The sequence below is a fragment of the Hippichthys cyanospilos genome, chromosome 6, assembly GCF_059441005.1.
Source record: "Hippichthys cyanospilos isolate Australia breed blue-spotted pipefish chromosome 6, RoL_Hcya_1.0, whole genome shotgun sequence".
Classification (NCBI taxonomy): Eukaryota; Metazoa; Chordata; class Actinopteri; order Syngnathiformes; family Syngnathidae; genus Hippichthys; species Hippichthys cyanospilos.
Window position 1 is genome coordinate 9,799,243 of NC_142374.1, and position 21,798 is coordinate 9,821,040.

Here is a 21,798-nt window from a genome sequence, read left to right on the forward strand (position 1 = left end):
AATTGCATCATAACATATTCGGTGTAGCGCAATTAATAGACAGCCACAGTTACAGCATCTCCGACTTTTTTTTTTCCCCCTAAAATTTAACTACGTCATTTTTATAGCGGCACCTGTACACCTGCATAGTTGCGGTGATTATTTTGCTTAACGTTCGTGTCACTTAGACTGAAAGGATGAACTTCCGGGAAGACTTAACGATGCGTGTCATACTTTAACTTGACAACGGGAAAGTAGAAACTTGGTGCGAGTCACAAGTTGCAGCCTGAAGTTCTACTTTGCAAACTAGTAAATTCGGTCACCTTAAAATGGATCCTCTGAGCTACAGGGACTGTGCGGTAAGTTTTGGGATAGTGCTGTTTCGGCAACGAGTTAGCAAAGAAAGGTTTGCTGTTGGTTTGTTTTTTGTTTTGTTTTGGGTGAGTTGAGAACCAACATAGCACCCGATTTAGATTGGCACGATTATGTTATTGTTTTGTAATATACTTTAATGCCAAATGTAATGTTAGCTTATTAGTCATTATTAGTCTCTTAAAAGTAAAACAAATACCGCGCTGTGTTGAGAATGCTGCATTTTAAATGTAGAACTGCACACCTGGCTTCAATTCGGAATGGCTCAATAACCGAAATAATTTTCTACTGTATTATAGCTTATTGATGTTGTATTTTTTTTCCCGTTGTAGCCCACTGATTTTTGCCTACATTGTCAAGGCAAGTCAATTTTATTTGCAAAGCACATTTAAAAAGACCATAGTCAACCAAAGTTATATACAGTAAAAAATAAAAGTGCAAAATAGAAACCTGAAAAAAAAACCACATAAAACACACAAACCTACTAAGACAGACAACGCAGCGCTTCAGGGATGTCAACTTTCAAGGTGTATTAAAAGCAAGTGAGAAGAGGTACGTTTGGTTTTATTCCTTATAATGGGTGATGACATGGTTAGCAGTATTGCTTGGTTGGCCAAATGCACATTCTGAATGATTTCATCACTGTGTCCTGTGTTAAAAAGTTGCACTTTGATTCATTTTATCGACTGGAGCTGAACCGATCCATTTTATTGACTGGAGCTGAACTGACAAGACACTTTTTTTTTTCTCTCCCCAGGCTTGGAGAGCTGAGGGGCTTCCATTGTCCACCAGCAGCAATGAGGCGTGCAAACTTTATGATGCACTTCTCACTCAGGTAGATAATTTACACAGAGATAACAATGTAGAGCGATTGAACTCATTTTCTCTCCGAGAGCGAGGGTGAGAAAATTGCTGAGTTTTTTTTCATCGTGTCACTTTTGTTCTCCCCTTAGTATGTGACGTGGCGCAACATTGACAGTGTTGGAGGACTTGAGGGATGCATGACTAATATCAAGGCAGCTGATCCAGATTTTGGTAAAATTTTATTCAAATAATTAAACACGCATTTCCATCAATTATTGGCAAGGCTGCTCAAAGAATATCAAAAAGAAGAATAAGGTTCTCCCCCCCGGTCCGCAATATAAATCTCAAGCGTTGACCGGTCCGTGGTGATAAAAAGGTTGGGGACCGCTGATATAGAGAATAGTATGGTTGTTGCCTTATCTCTGTTGAGCTATTTTTAGAAAGCCATGGGCCTTCTTTTAAGGACAGTACAAAGACACTCGTTGAACTGTAACTGTCTTTTGTCTATCCTCCCTCCTCAGCATCTCCTACTGCTCCATGCGGAGCTGCTCGTTGAGAAGGAAAAAAAAAGAGTGACATCCAGTTGACTTCAAAGAGGCAAATTGTTTACTTAACTCTGCAAGCAGCCAATCATATTTCCCTCTGCTTAGAAGCCCTCTTAAAAGTTAAAAAAAAAAAAAAAAAGAAAGCTCATTACCGGTGACAGACAGTATTAGCGGTTATTGAAAGCTTGACTTTGGTGAACCGGTAATTGGCCCATGCCGAGTTTGGTCTGTTTAAAAATTCCCCCAATGAAAAAAAAAAAAATTTTGTTTGTCATAATGGCTGCTGCTCCCAGCCCTGTCTGCGTGAGTGATATGAGTGTTGAAATGATCGACAAGTTAACCTTGGAGGTGACAGCCATTCGTTTGCCAACACAACTCATTGGCAGAGTTTATGTAACAAAACATTGAGAATATTTGGTGTTCCAGATAGTTTCACCCGTGGACAAAAGTCTTTCAAAACCTTAGGCTAGACAGCTTTGACCTCAAATATTGACCTGAATATTGATGGAAAGTCTGTGAGTAAAATGGCTCATGTCAATGAACATACACATTACCGAAATGTACTATGTTACAATGGTGAACACCAAAAACACACTGGGCCGGGGTACTCAAAATAAAACTAGAACAGCCATTGCGAGGAGAGTGGGGCATCCTCTGGCATTTTGACATTGGGTGACGTTGCGTGACACATCCACCCCAACCCGACCTAAGATCTTTGTGTAGAATTGCATAAGATGAATTAGGACACAGACACAAAAAGCTTGTTAGGACAACATAAATATTAAAATAGTGGTTGACCTCATTGCAGTCTTGTTGAAATGCCTCACTGCTCCAATTGATGTAATTAACATTTGAGCTTTTGTTTGTAACTTTAATGTTTATAAATCTAGTAACTGTATGAATATTTCAAGAAAGAAAATTTGCGTGAGAGCTAACACAAGTACATAAATACGATACAGAATACCCCAGAAGCAAGAGTTGTGAGACCTAGTTTCAACTATAAAGCAGCTCAGAGCCTACAGTGTGCAGTGAGAAAGCCCAAAAGACTGATATAATGACTATCCCTGCAGTGATGGGCCATGTGATGAGTACGGGCTTAGAGCTGGTGGGAACGGCGTCATCCCCCCGCCTGGACCAACGTCTGGCCAGTGCTGTGAAGAAAACCGTGGAGCTGGCCAACAGTCAAAACCTCACCCTGAGAGAGAGACTCCACGTCCAGGCTTTGGAGTTCTTCTCACATGGGTGGGCTATACGGACGTGACCAAAAATGTGTTGTGCTGACACTAGCTGTTAGCTGTTCTACAAAATGGTCAGTTTCCTCAGGTTCAAAATATGCACACAATAATTTGTGCAAAAAAAAAAAAAGGTGGGGGGATCATCATGAAAGTCTTTTTCTTGAATGTTTTCTGCAGGGCTCGCAATTATGTATTAACAAAAGAATTACCGTATTTTCCGGACTATAAGCCGCACTGGTATATAAGGCCGCAGCATCAAAAGACAAGGAAAAAAATATTTTTTGTCACGGATTAAGCCTCACTGGACTATAAACCACTGGTAATAACATGAGATATTTATGCAAAAAGATGGTACATGGAAGTTTATATTTATTTTTTGTTATTTAATTTTTTTGTCTGCCAACAGCACATCCTCTCTTTAAGTCTCAACATATTTTTAGAAAATGGATGGATGGATATTTTCAACACTAAAAGAATACTGTTATTTAAATAGCAGTTCAATATCGAAATCAGTAATTCAATAGCATATTTTTTTGTCTCCCTTGTTTGATAGATTATTTTAGTGAACAAATAATTCATATATACAATCATAAATACATGAACAGATACAAACATTTGCTTGATGGTGGTTGTTGAAAAACAAATTAAAAAAACAAAAGATAAGATGCACTGGGCTATAAGCCGCAGGGCTCAAATCATGAGGAAAAAGTCGCAGTTTATCGTCCAATTAAACTCGAAACTAAAACTCGAAGCTAACTTGATAAATATCATTTATCATTAAATAATTGAAAAGCTGATGCTGTCCCAAAAGCGTTGTCCAGATGTTGTGTAGCCATAACAGTGGCCTAAATAAGAGAAAAGGGTTACATTTACAGCGAGAGTGCTTTGCCCCCTTTACAGAATAAACCAGGCCATTCAGCATTTTCCTCTCCCCAGTGTGGATGTGAGTTGTTAAAAATAGAGTTCATGACACCTATTGTTCCTTTGCTTGAATCTGCCCTGAAGTATCAGAATGTCCAAATTGTTCTTTCAATTACTTTTCGCATATTTAATAAAAAGGGTCTGACAAGACTGCGAGAAATCACTCATAAAAAATAAAAAAAAACACGTAACTTGTAGTGCGATAATGACTCAATGTTGGCTGTTCCTGCCAACAAAATGCACCATTAACCTGGGTTAGAGTGATAAACCAATCTTAAACGATTTCGGCTTTCCCTAATGGGTAAATTGCTGCCAAGCGGTGTTGCATGCAGTATCCAGTCTGATGTTTTTCCTTTCGTAGCCATTTTAAAAAAGTCACTTATTCCAAATTCTGTTCATGGTTCTTTTGTAATATATCACAAATATGGGCATCTTGGTACATTATAAAACTGACAAGCTTACAAGACTTAAAAGTTGATGTGTTGGTAAAATACTTTGCATCTAATTTTTGCAAGTAATAAAGTAAAAAAAAAAAAAGAAGAAGCAGTAAAAGCATTTCCAAAACGTAGCTTTATTGTTCACAGCCGAAAATAAAACGTTTAACAGGTATTGTGTTTTATTGTGCAGTGTTTTCACAGCATACCTTAACACCTCCAGATTTGGAAAATGGTGCTAAGTAATAAATGATGTGTTATCTTGAAGCAGAATGATATATTGCTGATGAGTTTCATTAATGGAAATTCAATGGCAACTATAATTATTCCTTATCATAGTACAAAATGCCATAATAATAATAAAAAAGGATTAAAAAAGGGTTAGGGTTTAGGGTTAGGGTTTCATTACTTATTTTTCAAACTGAGTCTTTTTTTAATTTTTCATTGGTTTGCTGGTGCTTAAACTCAGGTATGACTTTTAGCGGGTTTATATTAAAATTACAGCTCAGACTGGCCCCCAAAAATCGAATCACGTTAACTTTCTGGAAAATGGTAATTGTTATGAACCTAAAGTATTACCAGTACTACCAGATGTAGATCCAAATGTTACAATATGATATTTTCACTATATGAACCTCACAATACAATAGTTATGATACTGTGGACAGCTTGGCAAAAAAAAAAAAAAGAACTCACTATACCATTTGAGAACTCACAGTATTAAAGCTCATGATAATTGAAAAAGAAGCACAATATAGAATTGTGTTTTTGTACATCGTTACAACAGTGGAAGAAAAAAACGTCTTGTCAGTCAGTCCAGTTCTCTTGTCAGTCCATAACATTGTCAAGCCTTCTTATTGGCTAAGTGGCACAAAGAATTATAGTAAATGTAGTTCACAATCACAACATGATGATGATGGTTCTGACACATAAAGTAAACAATGTGTATTTTTTTTTTGTTTTTAATTGTGTGGTATTCGGCTCTCCGGGATGTAATTCCTCGAGTTCATATTGTTTTAGGGGGGCTCGCCTTTTCCAATAAAGACTTGTTGCCTTTCCTTGCACTGACTCAGTTTTTGTTTTTTGTAGGAATTTCCCCAAAGCCAGTGGTATTTGGGAAGATATCCTGGTTGATCATCCCACAGACTTGCTTGCTCTCAAGTTTGCCCATGATAGCTATTTCTACATGGGAGCCCAAACCCAGATGAGGGATTCAGTTGCTCGGGTGCTGCCCCACTGGAAGCCTCATATCCCTTTGTCCAGGTACACTAGATTTTAACATTCTAAATGCATTTACACTCATTCCTCATTAGGAAGAACCTGGGGAACTCCATGGGATTAGGACTCAACATCTCCCATGTTCAAAGGTTTTTCATAAGGACACTCATGGGATATTGTTTGTTAAATTTCACTCGTTATTTTCCCATGACCCAAGCAGGTAAGCCCTCAAAGCGCCATTTAGACCCGGTTTCCACGGAAAAGCTCTTAGCGGTGTTTGTGTTAACCGAGGCTGTTACCGCATTGTTTTCAATGAGAGAAGCTAGCCAACGTCTTCTTCACACGCAGGAGCATAAAGATGAGATTTATTCTGGGTTTAGAATTCTTCAGGTGTTTTAGTTTATAATGTTTACTTATGTCTCGTTTTGAAATGCGCTGTTTTGAAAGGTTGCGCTATATTTGCTTCTGAAGCTGATTGGCTGTCCCGTCGCCCCAAACACGTCCTAGGTGGCACCTTATTGCCCATTCGCAAACTGCATTGACTGCAATCCAAATGTGTCGCTTGTTATGCCATCCATAGTCGGTCTGAACCACACATTATTTATTTTCGCAAGCCGCATCATGAGGATGAAAGAGCCACATGCCGTTGGCACACGCACACGATTTAAGTGCAAGAAACTTAGGTTTTGAAGGCCATGTAGCAATAGATAGAGGTAGCGGAGCCAATGTAATTGTCATCGGTCCTAAAACTTTTCAGGGACTGTTTGTCCAGATCAAAGAAAGGACCCCAATGATTTTTGGGTCATGACTATTATACACCAAGGTGACATAAGATTAGGTCAAATAAACCATTTTTTAGACTTCCAATCCCGATTAAAAATCCTCAGCTTTTGTTTGTGCGTTTTAAAGCAATAACCCGCACAAGAATCAAATTTCAAGGTGGCGAGCAAGGCCAAAGCTGTTGATCAATCTTTAAATTTATTGAAGCCTTGGATAGCCACGATCTTCCCTCAACCCCCTCAAAAATTTATAATTACTTCTTGCTTGTAATTTTCAGCCCCAAATAGTCAAACCGTTAGGCACTTTTTTTTTCTCAGCTATCGCCTGACGCCGCTCATCAACAATGGCTTTGTGAAACAAGACAAGTTGTTGATTGCGAGACTTTTTTCATGCTGATTCTACAGTTAGCACCTCGGAATGGGATGGCAATGGGTCACAAGGCAAGTGTGTCGTCCGGCCTAGAGAAAGTGTTCCTTGTGTCTCGATGACCACAAGTTAATTTAAACAAGTTTCTTTTTCCAGGTAGGGAGAGGCAACTGTCTTAATGTAGAGAAAATTAGGTTGCACAAATTGTATCTTTTGCTTTTAATTCAGTGTGGCACTTTCTTGTAGCAAGTGTACTTGAACACAACTTTGTAGGTTCTAATGATGACTGTCTGAGTGATGGAAACAGACATAAGCACGAACAGTGACACGAGTTTACAACAATAAGCCAGTACCCACACAGTATTTTTTTATTGGAAAAGAAAAATGACTGAACAAGGTTTTTTTATTGGAAAAGAAAAATGACTGAACAAAGAGCATGTTGCCAACAATATCTGCTTTATTGAACTTAGAAACTGCATTTGTATCTCAGTTGTATCTTGAACTACTAGGAAATAAGACAAAGATGGGAAAATAGATGTTCTGTACTTGAGTAAAAGTAACCTTTCTAGGATTTAAAAAGCTGGTAAAAGTAATAGTAGTCATTCAAACAGTCACTCGCAGTAAAAGTAAAAAAGTGCAGGCTCTAAAAAAAAAAAAAAAATTACTTGTCAAAAAAAACCAAAACGTGTTTTCCTCCTCCTCGTTTCCTCCACATGTCATAATTCGAACACTATTACATTTTAAAATATGTCACTTAACAGTGCACACTCTTAAAACTTATTCGGGATATTTTTAGCTGTGATTCAATGAATCATGCAGCCACTTTTGGTGCACTTGCACGAAAGCTCGACCTATCCAACTTTTCAACTGCATCACATTCAACACCCCAGTTGTACAGGTTCACTCCCAGAATTACTGCCCGTCTTTTTCGGTGATATTTTCTGGTAAATAATGAAGTAAGGAACAGGCCACCATCACATTTTTAATTTGAACCACAATTACACAAGACGGTGAACTTACTCAAAAAAATTGGTGCTTGTAGCTTAGTGCTCCAGTGTTGGTAAGGATTTTCTAGCAAATTGGCCTTTAACACAACAATCAAGCATCCGCGGCTACTTCCACTTTATATCTTGATGGACCTGTCACAATAACACAGTTTTTAGAGCCATTTTTTTCCAAAGACCCTCATGATAATATAATACTGTTAATATTGTAATATCGTACCCCTTGCAATATTGTTGTGATTAATAATGCCGGAGGGCCACGCAACACACATCCATCCATCTTGTTGACCGCTCATCCTCACGAGGCTTGCGGCAGCGTGAGTATGGAGAAAAAAAAACATGTGTTTTTCGACATTGAAATGCAAAGCAGCGTCAAGACATCAGTCTCACTAACACGTGTTCCTCGTATCAAATCAGTACACCTGTGGGAACCCAGTATTCATAACAATATTTCTGCCCGCGGGTGAATCATTTACTACCGGCACCAATTGTCCGGTTGTGTACTACCAAACATACATTTTGGCCACTTCAGCATTTTCTACAGTAAAACGTTGTAGCTAATAAATGAAATGTGGCCGTTTACTTGGCCGACTCAGTGCAAAATCTCTCCTCCTCAGCTCCGGAACCAAACAAAATTAAAAGATGTGGATGAGATTGGTATGTATTTTTAATTGCACAGGCAGTGCGGGAAGGTGTAGCAGATGTGCAAATTTCTTCTGTCTTGCTCCTGTCATCATAAGCGCAATTCAAGCCATTTTCATCTGCACTGGCGGGGCCAGTGTGAGAGTGCATTTGTTAAAAGCTTGACTTTTCATGTTTCCACTCCTTTAAATCAAAATAAATGTGTAAAAAAGTTTTGTCCTCTGACATCATATTCAAGATTTGAGTAAAAAAAAAAAGGAATACCCAGTAGTTAATTGTAAACACAATTTTGACAGGTGATTGTAGGTGGAGTAGGACAGTTTGGCTTGAACTATTCCGATGAGGAGATTGAGTTACTAATCAATAATTTTGATCATTAAATATTTACTTTGAAAGCAATTTTGCATGGAATCTACATTTTAAATATATGTTAAATTTCCCCAGGAGTGCCTTCACCTTTTGGGTATTCTCTCCCCAATTTGTTAAGGAATGCTATTATATAGCGGTCAGTGCTGACTGGTTTCAAATTAGTAATTCATTCTCTGCTATCATAGAAAATCAAATAATGCAAGCATAAATGGAACTTTTCTACTAATAAATGTTTTTCAGCTATCTGAAAGGAATGCATTCTTTTGGTCTGATGGAGACGCAATTCTACGACCAGGCCGAGAAAGTAGGACTGGAGGTGAGATGGTCACTAGGTTTCTTGTTTGATTTAGCTCATTAATGATGCAGACTGTGTCTCTGTTAAGTATGTCACTTTGATTCACAATTAATTTATATTTGACGTCCATTGATGAGCTGCTCATGCAGGCCTCAGGAGTCCCAATTGGCCTTTTTAAATAATGCATACCAAGTACATTGAAACATTGAAGGTCAAACAGTCTGTTCCAGGATGCTGATAGGAAAGAATCCATCTGAAATAATGGTAATCAAAGTATTCCGTTGCAGGGTCAAATTAATTGGGCAATTTTAAAGGGCCTGTATCATGGTATTTTAAATGTTCCACAGTTAAATATATGCATATAAATGATGAAATCTTACATTTGGCATGTTGGCTGTTTAATTTCTAATGAAGTAAGAGGTATGTCGGTAGTCTTAATTTCCTACCAGGAGGTGAAACCTCTTGACTGAAACCACAGCTCTCACTGTGTGGCGTGCCCGCCCTCTTCACGACATCATTCTAAAGCCGACCGGCCACAAAACCAAATAAAACGAATGAAAAAAGATAATGTAACCTTGGGGTGCGTAATGTACAACTGTGCTTTTACAATGTCAGGAAACTCAACAGCACCAGCTTTAGTGTGTAATTTTACAGCAAACCCACTCATAGTGGCTAAGGTTCAACACGCAGTCGTCCGTGAAATGATCACAAACTCCTGCTGTTTGTCTGGCTGTGTGCTCCCAAACAAACAATTTTTGCACTTCAACATGTTCAACAGTCAAACAAATTTTAACTAATAAATGAAATGCTGTTGTTTATTTGGCCAACTTTGTACAAAATCCCCTTCCTAACTCCGGTATAAGACAGAAAGTAAAATAGGCATAGCAGCTCAGATAAGGAAAAATTTTGCCTGTTTAGACTTAATAATAGAAAAAAATGTGTGCTCAATAAGGGCCATTTTTGCCTGTTTAGCCTATTGGCCGAAAGGGGCCGCTGTGCCCAGTAAAGTGTTAGGGTGAGAAATGAACATTGTAAAGTGGTTAAAAGCTCCAAAAAGTTCCTTGATAGGGCTTCTTTAAATCTATTATACCAATTTACTTTCATAAATGTGTAAAAACAGTTCACTACTGTTAATCGTAAGAATCCAAAGAATATACAGAAATACCATTACAGGGTTGCCAACATGGTATTCTTTGGCACCAAGTATAGCTCCCAAGATTCACGAGCCAACCGACAAATTCTACATATGACTCTCCAGTGTGCCGATAATCAGACTGGCGATATATAGCGGTTTTAAAAGTCATGGTTATTTAAAATCATTCAAAAATGTCAAAACCTGTAAATTCTAATCCCTCCCGCTTCGTCCGCCTTAACCAGCAAATGCACTGTGCAGTGGGAGTCTCTTCTCAATCGTGTATCATATGTGAGTCCTCCTCAGCTTCAGCAGCCAAGCTACAATATCTTAGAGTTAAAGTGTGTATCCAACTGGTCGCCCTTTGTATTGTAAGGTCAAGTACACGATGTGTATTTTAGTCTAAGATGACAAACAACGACCTGAAGCTTAAAGATTATGACATCACAGGTGTGACTCGTGCATCAAATTTTTCAACTCTCTTCCAAACTGTTACTCAGTTGTAATATTTATCATAAAAGGTAAAAACAAAGCACTCCCCCTAAGAAGTGACAATGTGTTTTGCGGGGGCCTTTACATGTGAGTCGACTTTACAAAACACCCAAGGTACATTCTTCATATTCTGTTCTTCAGTTTTTCTTGTGAAATCTGACCCCGATTATGACAAGAGTTGCAAAAAGGTTTTTCAAAAGGAGCTTCATGCTGATGTCGTGCGTGACTTTATTTCGACCTAAGTAATCATTAATTCTTCTCCAACGATGCAGTTTACATCGTTTCAACTTTCAAGGTTCTATTGGGGTGGTAAAACTCAATACATTAGTTCAAATGAGATATAAAAATTAAATGTTCACGGTTGATGCAAAGCATTTGCATGTCTCCAACTGTTATTATTTTATTCATATAAAGGGCCTCGCACTGGTTCCTGATGATGCTTGGTCCGTCCACGCTGTGGCCCATGTCTATGAGATGAGAGCAGAGGTGGACAAAGGCTTGAAGTTCATGGAAGAGAGAGAGAAAGACTGGCAGGTATAAACGCTTAACTTCCTCTAACGAATCATGTTGGAGTAAGCTTGTACCGCGCTCTCATCCGAAGCCTTTGAATGAAACAGCCTTGGAAAATATCCCCTTCAGTACATCAAGTGCTATGTTGTTGCAGGTATCTGATATGCTGGCCGCACACAACTATTGGCATTGGGCACTGTACTTCATTGAGAAGGTAAAGATTACTGTATAATGAGAATTCTTGCTCGAGCGCAAAGTTGGCAGCCAAATAGTTTTTGGAACTTGTATTCGTGATATGTTTTCTCCGGGGTAATCTGAAGTCCACAGTTGATTATATTGCCAGATTAATTTGTGTTTGCATCTGTGCTATGCAATCTTACCAAGCAGGCATATCTCAAGTCTGACGTTATTTCAATTTGTCTTTGCCACCTTCCGCTCCACAGGGGCAATATGAGGCTGCACTGCAAATATTCGATTCTCAGGTTAGTTATTTCCATTCCATTCTTAAGCAGATGTGCTGTGGGAATGCATACTGATTGCGGGTGCCGGTACACCCGATGCTAATTTTGCCCCTCAACTATAGACAAGGTTACTGCACTGTTGTAAAACACCGCTTGTATTTGAGCTCATAAAATTGTGTGGGTGTACCTAATGATATGGCTACTACTGACTATAGCAATTGGCGTTATCTGCTCGAAATGATGACTTTTTTTCACCCAATTATTCTAAGTACAGAGGTTACAAATGTCACACTCTCATAAGCCTGTCACCGACAGCAACAAGAACATGTCTCGGATGTTACTTCATGTCGCAATAGGTTTGAAAACAACTGCAGTTTTTATGAGCTGACACTCATGAATGCTTTAAGACTCACACAAGGGGATTCCAGCAGGAGCCCGCGGCTTCGTGTTTTGCCCGTTATTGTGTAAAATCTGCGCCATGTTACATTTTTCACTTTTGAAAGTAAAAGACAAGTAAACGTGTATCCTGTTTCTAAAAGATATTCAAACGCTGTAAACCCACGGCATCCATTTTGAACATCGTAGATGCCAGCTCCCTGCTCAGCAGACTGGAAATGGAGGGTAAGAGACATGCTCCTCAGTATTCAATATTCATTTTTACAAAATCCTCAAAATGGTTTCATTCAAGAGGTTCAATTGTTGTCATTAAATTATTACATTCTGTTAATATTTTAAATGGGTTCTCAAACCCTCTGCCAGACTCCTCTTTTACCCCTCACTAATATTTGAAAACATGCTCGCCAGGGGCCAGAGGCTTGGGCGTTGTCTGACTCTGATTGTTATAGCAGTGATATTTCAACTCCAGCTTACTTAAGCAAGCATAATCTTGCCAAAGATCAACTAATATACTCCAGGAGAGCCTCCGAAATGTATTAATAGGATCTATGTATATGGAGAAAAAGATAGGCGTTGAGAATAAACAAACACTCCATAGGTTTAAAAAAACAAACAAAAAAAGTCAGGAACAATTATATCACAGTTATGTGGCATTGTATTTGATCACATTTATTACAAGGAAAATATGAGCTTTCAGAGTAACATCACAAGGTGCTTGGCAAAGTTTGAGTCCCAAAAATGTGATTTAAGCATAAAAATATTGTGTAATAAACAGTGTTGGGCAAGTTACTTAAAAACGGTAATGCATTATTTATTACTTATTACTGTCATTCCAAAGTAATTAGTAACATTATAATACTACTGTGTTTGAAATGTAAGGCATTACATGACTATTGCACTACTTTTACATTACTGTCACCAACATACCTGGATGTAGGGATTTCTAAATGTAGCTCATTAGGCTCATTACACATCCAGTGGACTGACCTTAAATGAAACGTATGTAAACCTACACGCTCAAAATGATCCCCAAATAAATGTTAATGCTCCAATAGACTTGTGAATGCTGCCCAGATCGCTGGAAATGTAAAATATAAACGTATAAATAAAATGACCTAATCAAAGTTCTCTGCATACCAACAATACGCCAGCGGCATCTCAAGGCAACCAAATGAACTGCATTCAGGTTATGAACTGCTACTATTAGCATTATAAATTCAAAGATTTTAGGAGCGGTTTTTTTGGTGCTCAATATGATAATGCATTCGAACGCGCATCACTGTCATTTGTATCGAGTAAAACATTACTATTTTTTTATGCGTGTAAGGCCTTGCACGACCACATTGCAGCAACAAGTAATGCATGTGGATTTGAGGGGGGGAAAAAATATCCCTTACCTCACAGTAAGTATTGTGAGATGGCCATGTTTGCTAGGTCCAAAATATGTTTTGAAGAACAGAATACTATATCGTGATTATTCATCTTTGTTGTTTACATTTGCGTGCAATACTTTGATGTTGCAATGGGTAGTGTGACAATTACAGTTACCGGTAGTTTTTTTTTTTAGAACTGTATGTGTTTTAAAAAAGAATATTACAGTGGAGGTTTTGTTTTTCCCATTTATTATTTTATGCTATTTTGGGAGGGAGGGGGGCAGCTAGGATGTACAGTATTAATGTAATGTATCCTCACGTCAAAGGAGAACAATGATTTGAGTTACAAACATGACCAATGAACCAATGAAACTTGCTTTTCAAGGCACAAATATATATAAATATGCAACCTTAATGCATATTTGCATGGACATTTTAGGTGTGTTTGTGAAGGACCGCTACCGAGAGCTGTTCCAGATAACGTCGCCTCACACTGATGACCATGTGACCCTATTTAATGACCTCCACTTCCTCATGGTGTCCCTGGGAGCGAAAGAACCTGGCGTTTCTCAGCGTCTGCTGGAAGGCCTCCAGGAATTGGCTAAGTAATTTCCGCATCATTTCCTCTCACCGACACTCACCTCGACACCATCATCCTTACATAAGAACCGCCGAGACCTTATGTAAAACGGAGACGAGCAACGTTGAGTGTAGGATGAAGGGCGTGTGCAGACAGAATTGAAAGCAGCAGTTCAGTTCACAAAGCCAGAGTCCAGCAATCGCTTCTCGCTCGGGGTTTTGTGGTTATAATCTGTTTGGGCAGTTGGACCACATACAGTCATTTTCCATTTTGCTCTGCAGAAAACCCACCAAAAGCTGCTATCTTCTACCACTTCTTGAAATTGTCATGTCTTTCACTGTTATGTAAGTCACAGGAGTTACTTCTGGGGGCTTTGAGTGGGTGGCAGCTCTGAAAAGATTGAAAGTCAATTCCTAAGTGAGAGATGGATGCTCTCCACTCAGCTTTAGTCATCAAGTAGGATGTCAGGATATGATTTAAGCTTTGCATTTATTTAGTTATGTCGCTTATGTTTAAATGGCAATTTTACATAATCCGGATTTTGCACTTAGTTAATGCTACGTACTGTATATAAATCAGGCTTTGATTTATAAGAATAATCCAAGAAAGCTTTATGAGAATATGAATTCATCTTGGGTAAAAATTGTCAGATGATTGGGCTTTCATTTTCACAACAGGAAATTGAGCAGATTGGCTTTGTTCTTCAAATGCTAAGAAGTTGAATAACTGTCCTTAATGTGCAATAAAAAAATGCAAATAATTTCTGGTAATTAAGATCTGGAATTAATTAATCTAATTTCTGACAGAACCCCACTGCGGTATAGTGGCAGATCAAGTTACCGATAATCGACAACAAACAGTAGGTTCAGTCATTTATGTGACCATTTTATATTCTGCTGTATTTGACACTAATATCAAATATCCTTTATTCCAAACTTTATTTCCAACCATCAGAAGAAACGTTGCTGTTTTCTCTTGTCCATGTCCAAATATCTGGTAAATTACATTATAATAAAACCTTGTCCATTCTGATCGTCAGACTTACTTAAACAGGGGCTGTTCTCAAGTTTAGTTTGCCAAAGCTCTGCTGTGGCTCGCTACATCAGCGTCTTTGTTACTTGATCATTCTCATTTGCAACTGCAGTCGCAGCCGGTTGCTTAGCATTTATGTGGTAGGCTAAACTTGAGCTTCTTCTGTGGTAAGCAAACTCCTTCCTATGAATAATGCATGTCACTCTCCTTTATCAAAGTGGCCTTTTAGATTCACCATTCATCAAACCGACAACTCTCACATGTTCATCCTTTTTCATGTCTTCCTTCTGCCTTCACCCACAACAGTAGCCTGTCAGGGAATGTCAAACACAATGACAGCCAATCATTGTCCACTTCAGGCTGTGATCGACCTTTGTTGTCTAACACCTAACAACTCAACCACAAGAAGTCGATGCATAAAAATTCATGATTAAAAACTAGATTAATGTGATTAAAAAGCATCATGTTTAGCTATGACTATAATCGATTGATAGCAATGACTCTAATAATCTGACATGCCTATGTCCACCTGTTGGACAATCATTAATATGCCACATGTCGGTGCCAGTACAATACACTGTCGAGAGTTTGCTCGTTTTATCGGTGAGGTCTCACACCCTCCGAGCCAAGCAGCATCCTTCAACACACTTGTAACAGTAAAAATCTTGTTTTTCATCTACCCTTCAAATACCCGATACAACATGTCATTGGTTGTCACGCAAAATAAGATTTTTTTTCGTCGCATCAAAGTTTAAGATTCTTTCATCTAAGCTGCACATTTTTCATGGTACACTTACTCACCCTGCCTGCTAACATAGAAGTGAAATGAAAGTAATCTAAACGTCATTTGTTGTCAGTGTTTGTGAAAGGCAGCCGTATAGCAACTTTCAGTCCACCGGGCAGACTCTGAGATGACTCCTTTCTTTTTCTGCACATCTACTCAAGTGTTCACCGCAATGCTGCCAATACTGCAGCACATTGCCTGTAAAATTCAAAGGTCTCGATACTGAACTGTGACTGACCTTTGGCTTGGCAATGTGCTCACTCGTGAAAATGGGCTTGCAGATTATTTATCCAGTTGTCTGAGTGTTCCTCTAACTCAGCTCCTTTTTAAGAATTTTAATGTTGTGCTTTTATCAAGTTAGGAATGTGCCGTATTTCATTTTAAGGCCATTTGGGTGAGAAATCTATATTTCTTTGGCATTGCTGACTCTTGACGAAAAACGAATACATAGTGCCATGATGTTCTGTTGTATTTGCAACTTTTGTGTGTCTGTGTCTTTATGAGCAATATCCTTCTCTTTGCAGGACACCAGGCGACAACTATCAACATAAGCTGGCTGGACCCATAGGAGTGCCCATGTGTCAAGCCTTCATGGAATATGACGAAGGAAACTACGATCAAGCTGTGCAGTTACTTAACCCTTTGCGCTACAGTATAGTGCAGATAGGGGGCAGCGATGCACAGGTGAGAACACAACAACAACAACGTGGGTATTTCTTTTCTTCAGAAACCTATTCAGTCTTGAGGCCTCACCTTTTTTTTGCTTGACATGATTTTGATCATGTTCTGTCCCTTGAGTAAAAACAAATCCTGGTTATTATGAAAGTGGGCCAGAGATAAAGAATGCGCTGCCTTTGAGCTGCAGCTTTGCACCACATTGAATATACTGCGCTGGATAGTGTGAGAATGTTGAGCACCGGAGCACACACATGAATAATGAATCTCGGTGATGGATGCTGATGGACTTCATGCACCGTGTCCCAGAGGTGCGACAGGGAACACAAAGTGTGACTGCGAGTAGTAGAAAGCCAAGATGTAATATATAAATACAGTAGTTCTTTTGTTTACTAATGGCTTTGTTCACCGTTGTTTGCAGAGAGATGTCTTCAATCAACTGCTTATTCATGCAGCCCTGAAATCAGAGAATAAGCACCACCAGAGACTCGCCAGGTGTGTACTGTGGGGAATTCCACATGACTGAAGTCCTTCTCTATTTGAGCACTGTGCGCCATGTTTTTGTTTTTCTATGTGACTGCTGACATGTCATGTAGTGATCATTCAAAGAAAAGCATTAACATGGCACGGTGGTCCGGTTGCATCGTGTTATCTGCTGACATCATGTGCATACTGATCAAGACTCATTTTGCGTTTACGTAACGGAGCTGTGTTACACTGTCCTTATCGATTATGTTATCTTGTCAGTTTGTATTCTCTTTGAATCTCTGTTCACCCCTACATATTGTGTTGTGTTGCATTCCAATAGATGTCTTCTAGTGGAGCGTGAAGCTTTGAGGCCCAGCTCCCCTCTGACTGATCGTCTGATGCAGAGAGCCATGGCCCTTCACTAGTGGAGCGATTGCAAAAAAAACACAACACCACGTAATCTGATGTTCCCATGTTTGATTTCTTAACACCCTCCAACCAACTGTCGACAGGGGCTGACTTTGTCGAGGTGCTAAATCCTTCCTGGTGCAGGATTTTTCACGTGGAGCTCTGTGTGCTGACATATAACACTTTGGTTGAAAATGTGCACGTTCTCTAAATGTGCATACCTACAACCTAAACTACATTGTTGATTATCGCTTTTATTTTCAGGCTGAACGTGACACAGCTAATCATTCTATGCAAAATCAACACACCTTATTTGTAATTATTTTTCATTGCACCAACCATTTATGTCGAACCGAAACAACAGTATTCTTGCTGTCTTGTACTCTTTCATTTACAGTTGGGTCCGTCAGTCAGAACACTGCTGTTTAGGATGAATTTCTTTACAGGTTTATTTCACAATCGAATCGCTACTCTGTATTACTTATGAAATACGTATAGTACAGAAGAATCTGCTAGATCTTGTGCCATCTTAATGTAGCTCTGAAAGCTAGCCCTTAATTTATCTTCTCTCTGAAACAAGCTCTTTTTGCTCGTGTCCTTTTAAGGTCCCCTCCAAAATGCCAATGTTTTTTTCCCCAATTGGCAAATTTCAGAGAGTGCGGTGAGAAATGAGTGTTGATGGGTGCCCATTGTATCTGGATACAATGAGCTGATAATGAAATCTAATGTCAGCAAGGCACAAAACAAAAACATTATCTGCAGGAAACCCATCCATCAATGTCTGTCTCTATCTGCCTTTCTAGCAATACGATATTACTGTAGATGAAGTTATACTGTGTACATACCATGGAAACACACATAATTGTATATATTTTACTTAGCAAGACACTTCATTTGAGATACTACGTTAGACAACCGGTGAAAGAGTTGTTTCACAATCAGTAACTTTAAGATAGATCTCCTTAATTAAGTATCCAGTATTAACTTTGGAGTACCATCAGCATCTAGCCGAAACATGCTACTTCATCTAAATCATCACTTTTTCTGGGAACCCCTAAAATGCCAGTCACAGCATTGCATCATCAAAGAGAACAAGCCATTTTCAACACGTTAGCTTGGTCAATTATTTGACATGTGTGAACTGACCAATAGAATTGATGTGAAACTCACCAAATGACATTTGGGTTTCTGGGGATGTATTTTTTTTTTAATGATTATTTACTTATCAACTTAACCCACATTACAAAGAACAAGAAACAGGATACAACAGTAACACAAGAGCATTGGAAAAACTCTATATAAAATCATTTTGAGTTGAACAGAGCACCGCAATTGCTTTTTTACTCCCCTTGCATCCTTCCATTCCTTACTTAGTCTTTGTTCGCTTGTGCTCACGACATGGAGGTAATCTCTTCTTGGATCTGAGAGATCAGGATCTGGGACAGCACAATGCCTGCAATCTAGAGGACAGCAGCAGACGCTTTAGATGACTCAACAGGCGCTTGTTAAATGTGCTGCCTGTGCCAACCCTGTCAAGGTGCCTTGGAAGGTTGTCGCAATGCTCATTTGGCACAAGGATGAAATAGTTCAGAATTATTATGTTTGCATTTGGATTGGACTAACAGCATAGTCATGTTTGCAGGAATAGAATCCTCATGGAATTGCCTCCCAACATGTACACAAAGTCTTTATTGCAGACACATTTAGTAACACTGTAAAATCTGCATGCATTTATGTGGACTGGACTCATCCGTACTAAGCAGGTGTTCCTCTTAACCAGTGGGACCCAATCAGGCCCACCCTTTTTAGCTGTACATTAGCTGTACATTGTTTAACTTAGGTTTTTTTTCCTCTGTTACACACCAATCAATTGAATCAATTAAAAAAAAAAAAAAAAAACTAAGCATGTATTTTGCTTACGGTATTGTAAATGTGCTATATTCCTAGCTTGTGCAACAGATATACAAGGGGGTTCAACGGATTGGATGACTGTTCGACTACTAGTCGGCATACTAGTTCGAATGAGTTATTGGTGTCCGGTCTTTCAATCAGCTCATATGCTGTGTTTCTTATCATGGTTATGTGATATTCCTAGCTTGTACAACCACTATACATGGAGGTCGAACAGACTGGGTGACCCATGTCTGAAGCTTAAAGTCTACTAATCACTAATAGTGTCTCATTGGCAATCTGGTATTTCAATCAGCTAATATACAGAGAACTTGCCTGTCTGGTGCTGTCGCCAAAATATAACACAGAGGAGCACCAAATTATCTATAGGCTGGAAAAGATCAACTGCAGAAAAATGAAAGTAATATTGCACAAAACGACCTCCTAGCATTACCAATAGTGGTTGTATGGGTCAGATTCTCCTTTTGTCAAAATCAGTAGAAAATATCAATATATATATATCATATTTCAGTACCATTTATGTTCAAAAGGAGGAAGAAGAAATAGAACAAAAATGAATCTATTTCTACTCCTTGTTCTCTTTAATTTATTAAAAATCTCAATGTCCTGTTGGTTATACAAGTGAATTATTCACAGTCATATATAACACATAAAAGGCAACGCTTTACTTCAAATAACTGTATGTATGAATTGGTATGTAGGCCCATTTCAGAAAAAAAATACCCATGATTTAGAGTTGTACCTTTTATTAAACCTATATGAATAATCCTGGTCCTAAACTAACCTAAAGTCTCAAGAACAGGGGTGCTCAAATTCAGTCCTGGAAGCCGTTTTTGATATTTTCGTCCTCCAGCACACCTGATTGAAACAATCAGCTCATCAGCAAGCTCAGCAGAAGCCTGATAACGATCCCGATCAAAACCCTGCTGGATACATAAAACCTGCTGGAGAGAAGCCCTGAAGGACCGGCTTTAGACACGCCTGTATGAGAACAATAGATTGTGCAATTTGCTATATTTTTAAGCCTATTTTTTTAACACAGCAGGCAAATTACACACTTTCAAATCTATTTTACACCCGGTACATAACCTAACACATTATATTGACACACATTTGCTTCATGTTTGTTCTTTTCCTTTAATTTTTTTTTTTTTAATTCCTTTAATTTAATTTTCTTTTCCTTTAATTTTTTTCCACTAGACTGCGGCAACCCACTCCGATTACAAACAGTTTCCCACAGCTAACGAGTGTCGCCAGGCAGACTTCATGGCAGACTTCACGTCTGCCTGAGCCTGGAGGCGCTGGGCATTTGCTTAAACAAGTAGAAAGACTTCTGTGCAGCGCGCAATGACGTATTGCGTACGGGTTCATATTTTTGTTAGACTGCTGCAATAGCCAATCGACCCATATCAACCCCTTCAAGAAATCTCACCTAAGTGGATGCCCACTGCAGGAAGGCGGCGCTACACGTTGCTCAACCGGCTAACGTTTGCGTACATTGAAGCCAGACTCGCGGACGTTTTTTTTTTTTTTTTTAAACCCACACTATCTGAAGAAGAGCAAAACGGAAATTTGCGACTTTCAGCGTTGGCGTCCATATCAGTACAGAAGGATTTAATAATTGAAATGAAACGCAAAGACAAACTCTACAAGCAAGTCACGAAAGCCCTCATGAAGAAAAAAAAGAAGAATGGATTTTGTACTGAAATAACCTGGGGACAGCCGTTTTGCGTGAGTTAATAAGTTAATAAGTAATAAGTTGGTTGTTTTATGTCATTCATATTCAATTGTCATGTTTGGCTTTTGTTCTTTTTGGGATTTTGTTCATGTTCCTCCCTTGTTGCATCTGCCTTTATTGTCTGCATTCTCGTCAGTTTGATTTGGTCCACCTGTCTGGTGACACTTTGTCCAGTTTTGCTCCCGGTTCGATGCGACCTCATTTCCTTTTTTTTTAAGCCCCATATTTCTCAGTTTTCCTGCATTTTTGGGGTCCCCTTACTTCCTCCTCCACACTCACCATGCCCAGATGTGACACTTATATTAAATTGCCATTTGTAATTTAGCGCACAATCTTGTTAAAGCTTATCTGCTCTTGGTGGACTTCATAAAACTTCGTGGACAAGTAATTTGAAATGATTTTTACTTATTCTAAGTTTTGGCACGTAGATTGATAAGTTTAATTGCTGATGCGGATTTATTGATGTTTAAATGCTCCAGAACATTGCCTGCGTAGCCCAGTAATGTGTACGTGTGCGTGTGAGGCGTCCAATCACTGAAGGCCTAAATGTGAAATGCACAGATTTTCTCATCACCAGTGTGCCTTATCAGCTATCTAAAGAAAGTGAACTAAAAAGATTGAATGAAAAATTGTGTCCAAACTTGTGGCTTACTCTGATACACCCAGCAAAATAAAAAAAGATGCAAATTGTTTTGATGAACCTTTTAATTTTCCCTTCCGAGCCTTGAATGCACACTTTAACGCGACAAAATAATGTACCTCGCTGCAAGGTTATAACTTTATCAGTGTAGTTGCAGTTAGCTTTTGTAGAACACACATCAATCAAGAATCTTTTAAGATTGAAAAAAGACAATAAACTCACCTATCCTACAAA

At 38.8% G+C, this 21,798-nt stretch overlaps 2 protein-coding genes across 5 annotated transcripts in view; one reads left to right on the forward strand and one right to left on the reverse strand.

The window, feature by feature from the left end:
* The window catches only part of tspan33b (tetraspanin 33b), a 67,699-nt gene that overhangs the window by 24,607 nt on the left and 21,294 nt on the right, over positions 1 to 21,798 (reverse strand). Inside the window, exons 8-9 of one of the 4 annotated variants that reach the window (XM_088417850.1) lie at positions 7,879 to 7,964; positions 7,243 to 7,793 (exon numbers count right to left, since the gene is read on the reverse strand). The exons of 2 other annotated variants lie outside the window; for them this stretch is intronic. In XM_088417850.1, coding sequence (XP_088273976.1) covers positions 7,899 to 7,964 — 66 coding nt within the window. In that variant the 3' untranslated portion in view covers positions 7,243 to 7,793; positions 7,879 to 7,898. Of the gene's footprint in view, positions 1 to 7,242; positions 7,794 to 7,878; positions 7,965 to 18,161; positions 18,736 to 21,798 lie in introns of those variants that run through there. One more of the 4 variants, XM_088417849.1, reaches the window with a different exon arrangement.
* Positions 205 to 21,614, forward strand: ttc38 (tetratricopeptide repeat domain 38). Its single transcript, XM_088417848.1, has 14 exons — positions 205 to 338; positions 1,109 to 1,186; positions 1,305 to 1,386; positions 2,771 to 2,942; positions 5,380 to 5,553; positions 8,910 to 8,985; positions 11,003 to 11,122; positions 11,253 to 11,312; positions 11,542 to 11,580; positions 12,099 to 12,180; positions 13,768 to 13,933; positions 16,249 to 16,408; positions 16,821 to 16,894; positions 17,208 to 21,614. Exons 1-14 carry the CDS (start codon positions 309 to 311, stop codon positions 17,290 to 17,292), a joined length of 1,398 nt encoding a protein of 465 aa, XP_088273974.1. The 5' UTR covers positions 205 to 308; the 3' UTR covers positions 17,293 to 21,614.

Bases quoted from the DNA above. Each gene is read 5' to 3' on its own strand.
- ttc38 (XM_088417848.1), top strand. From the start codon at position 309: ATGGATCCTCTGAGCTACAGGGACTGTGCG. The intron at 339-1,108 runs GTAAGTTTTGGG...TTCTCTCCCCAG, and splicing joins TGAGCTACAGGGACTGTGCG to GCTTGGAGAGCTGAGGGGCT. The intron at 2,943-5,379 runs GTGGGCTATACG...TGTTTTTTGTAG, and splicing joins TTGGAGTTCTTCTCACATGG to GAATTTCCCCAAAGCCAGTG.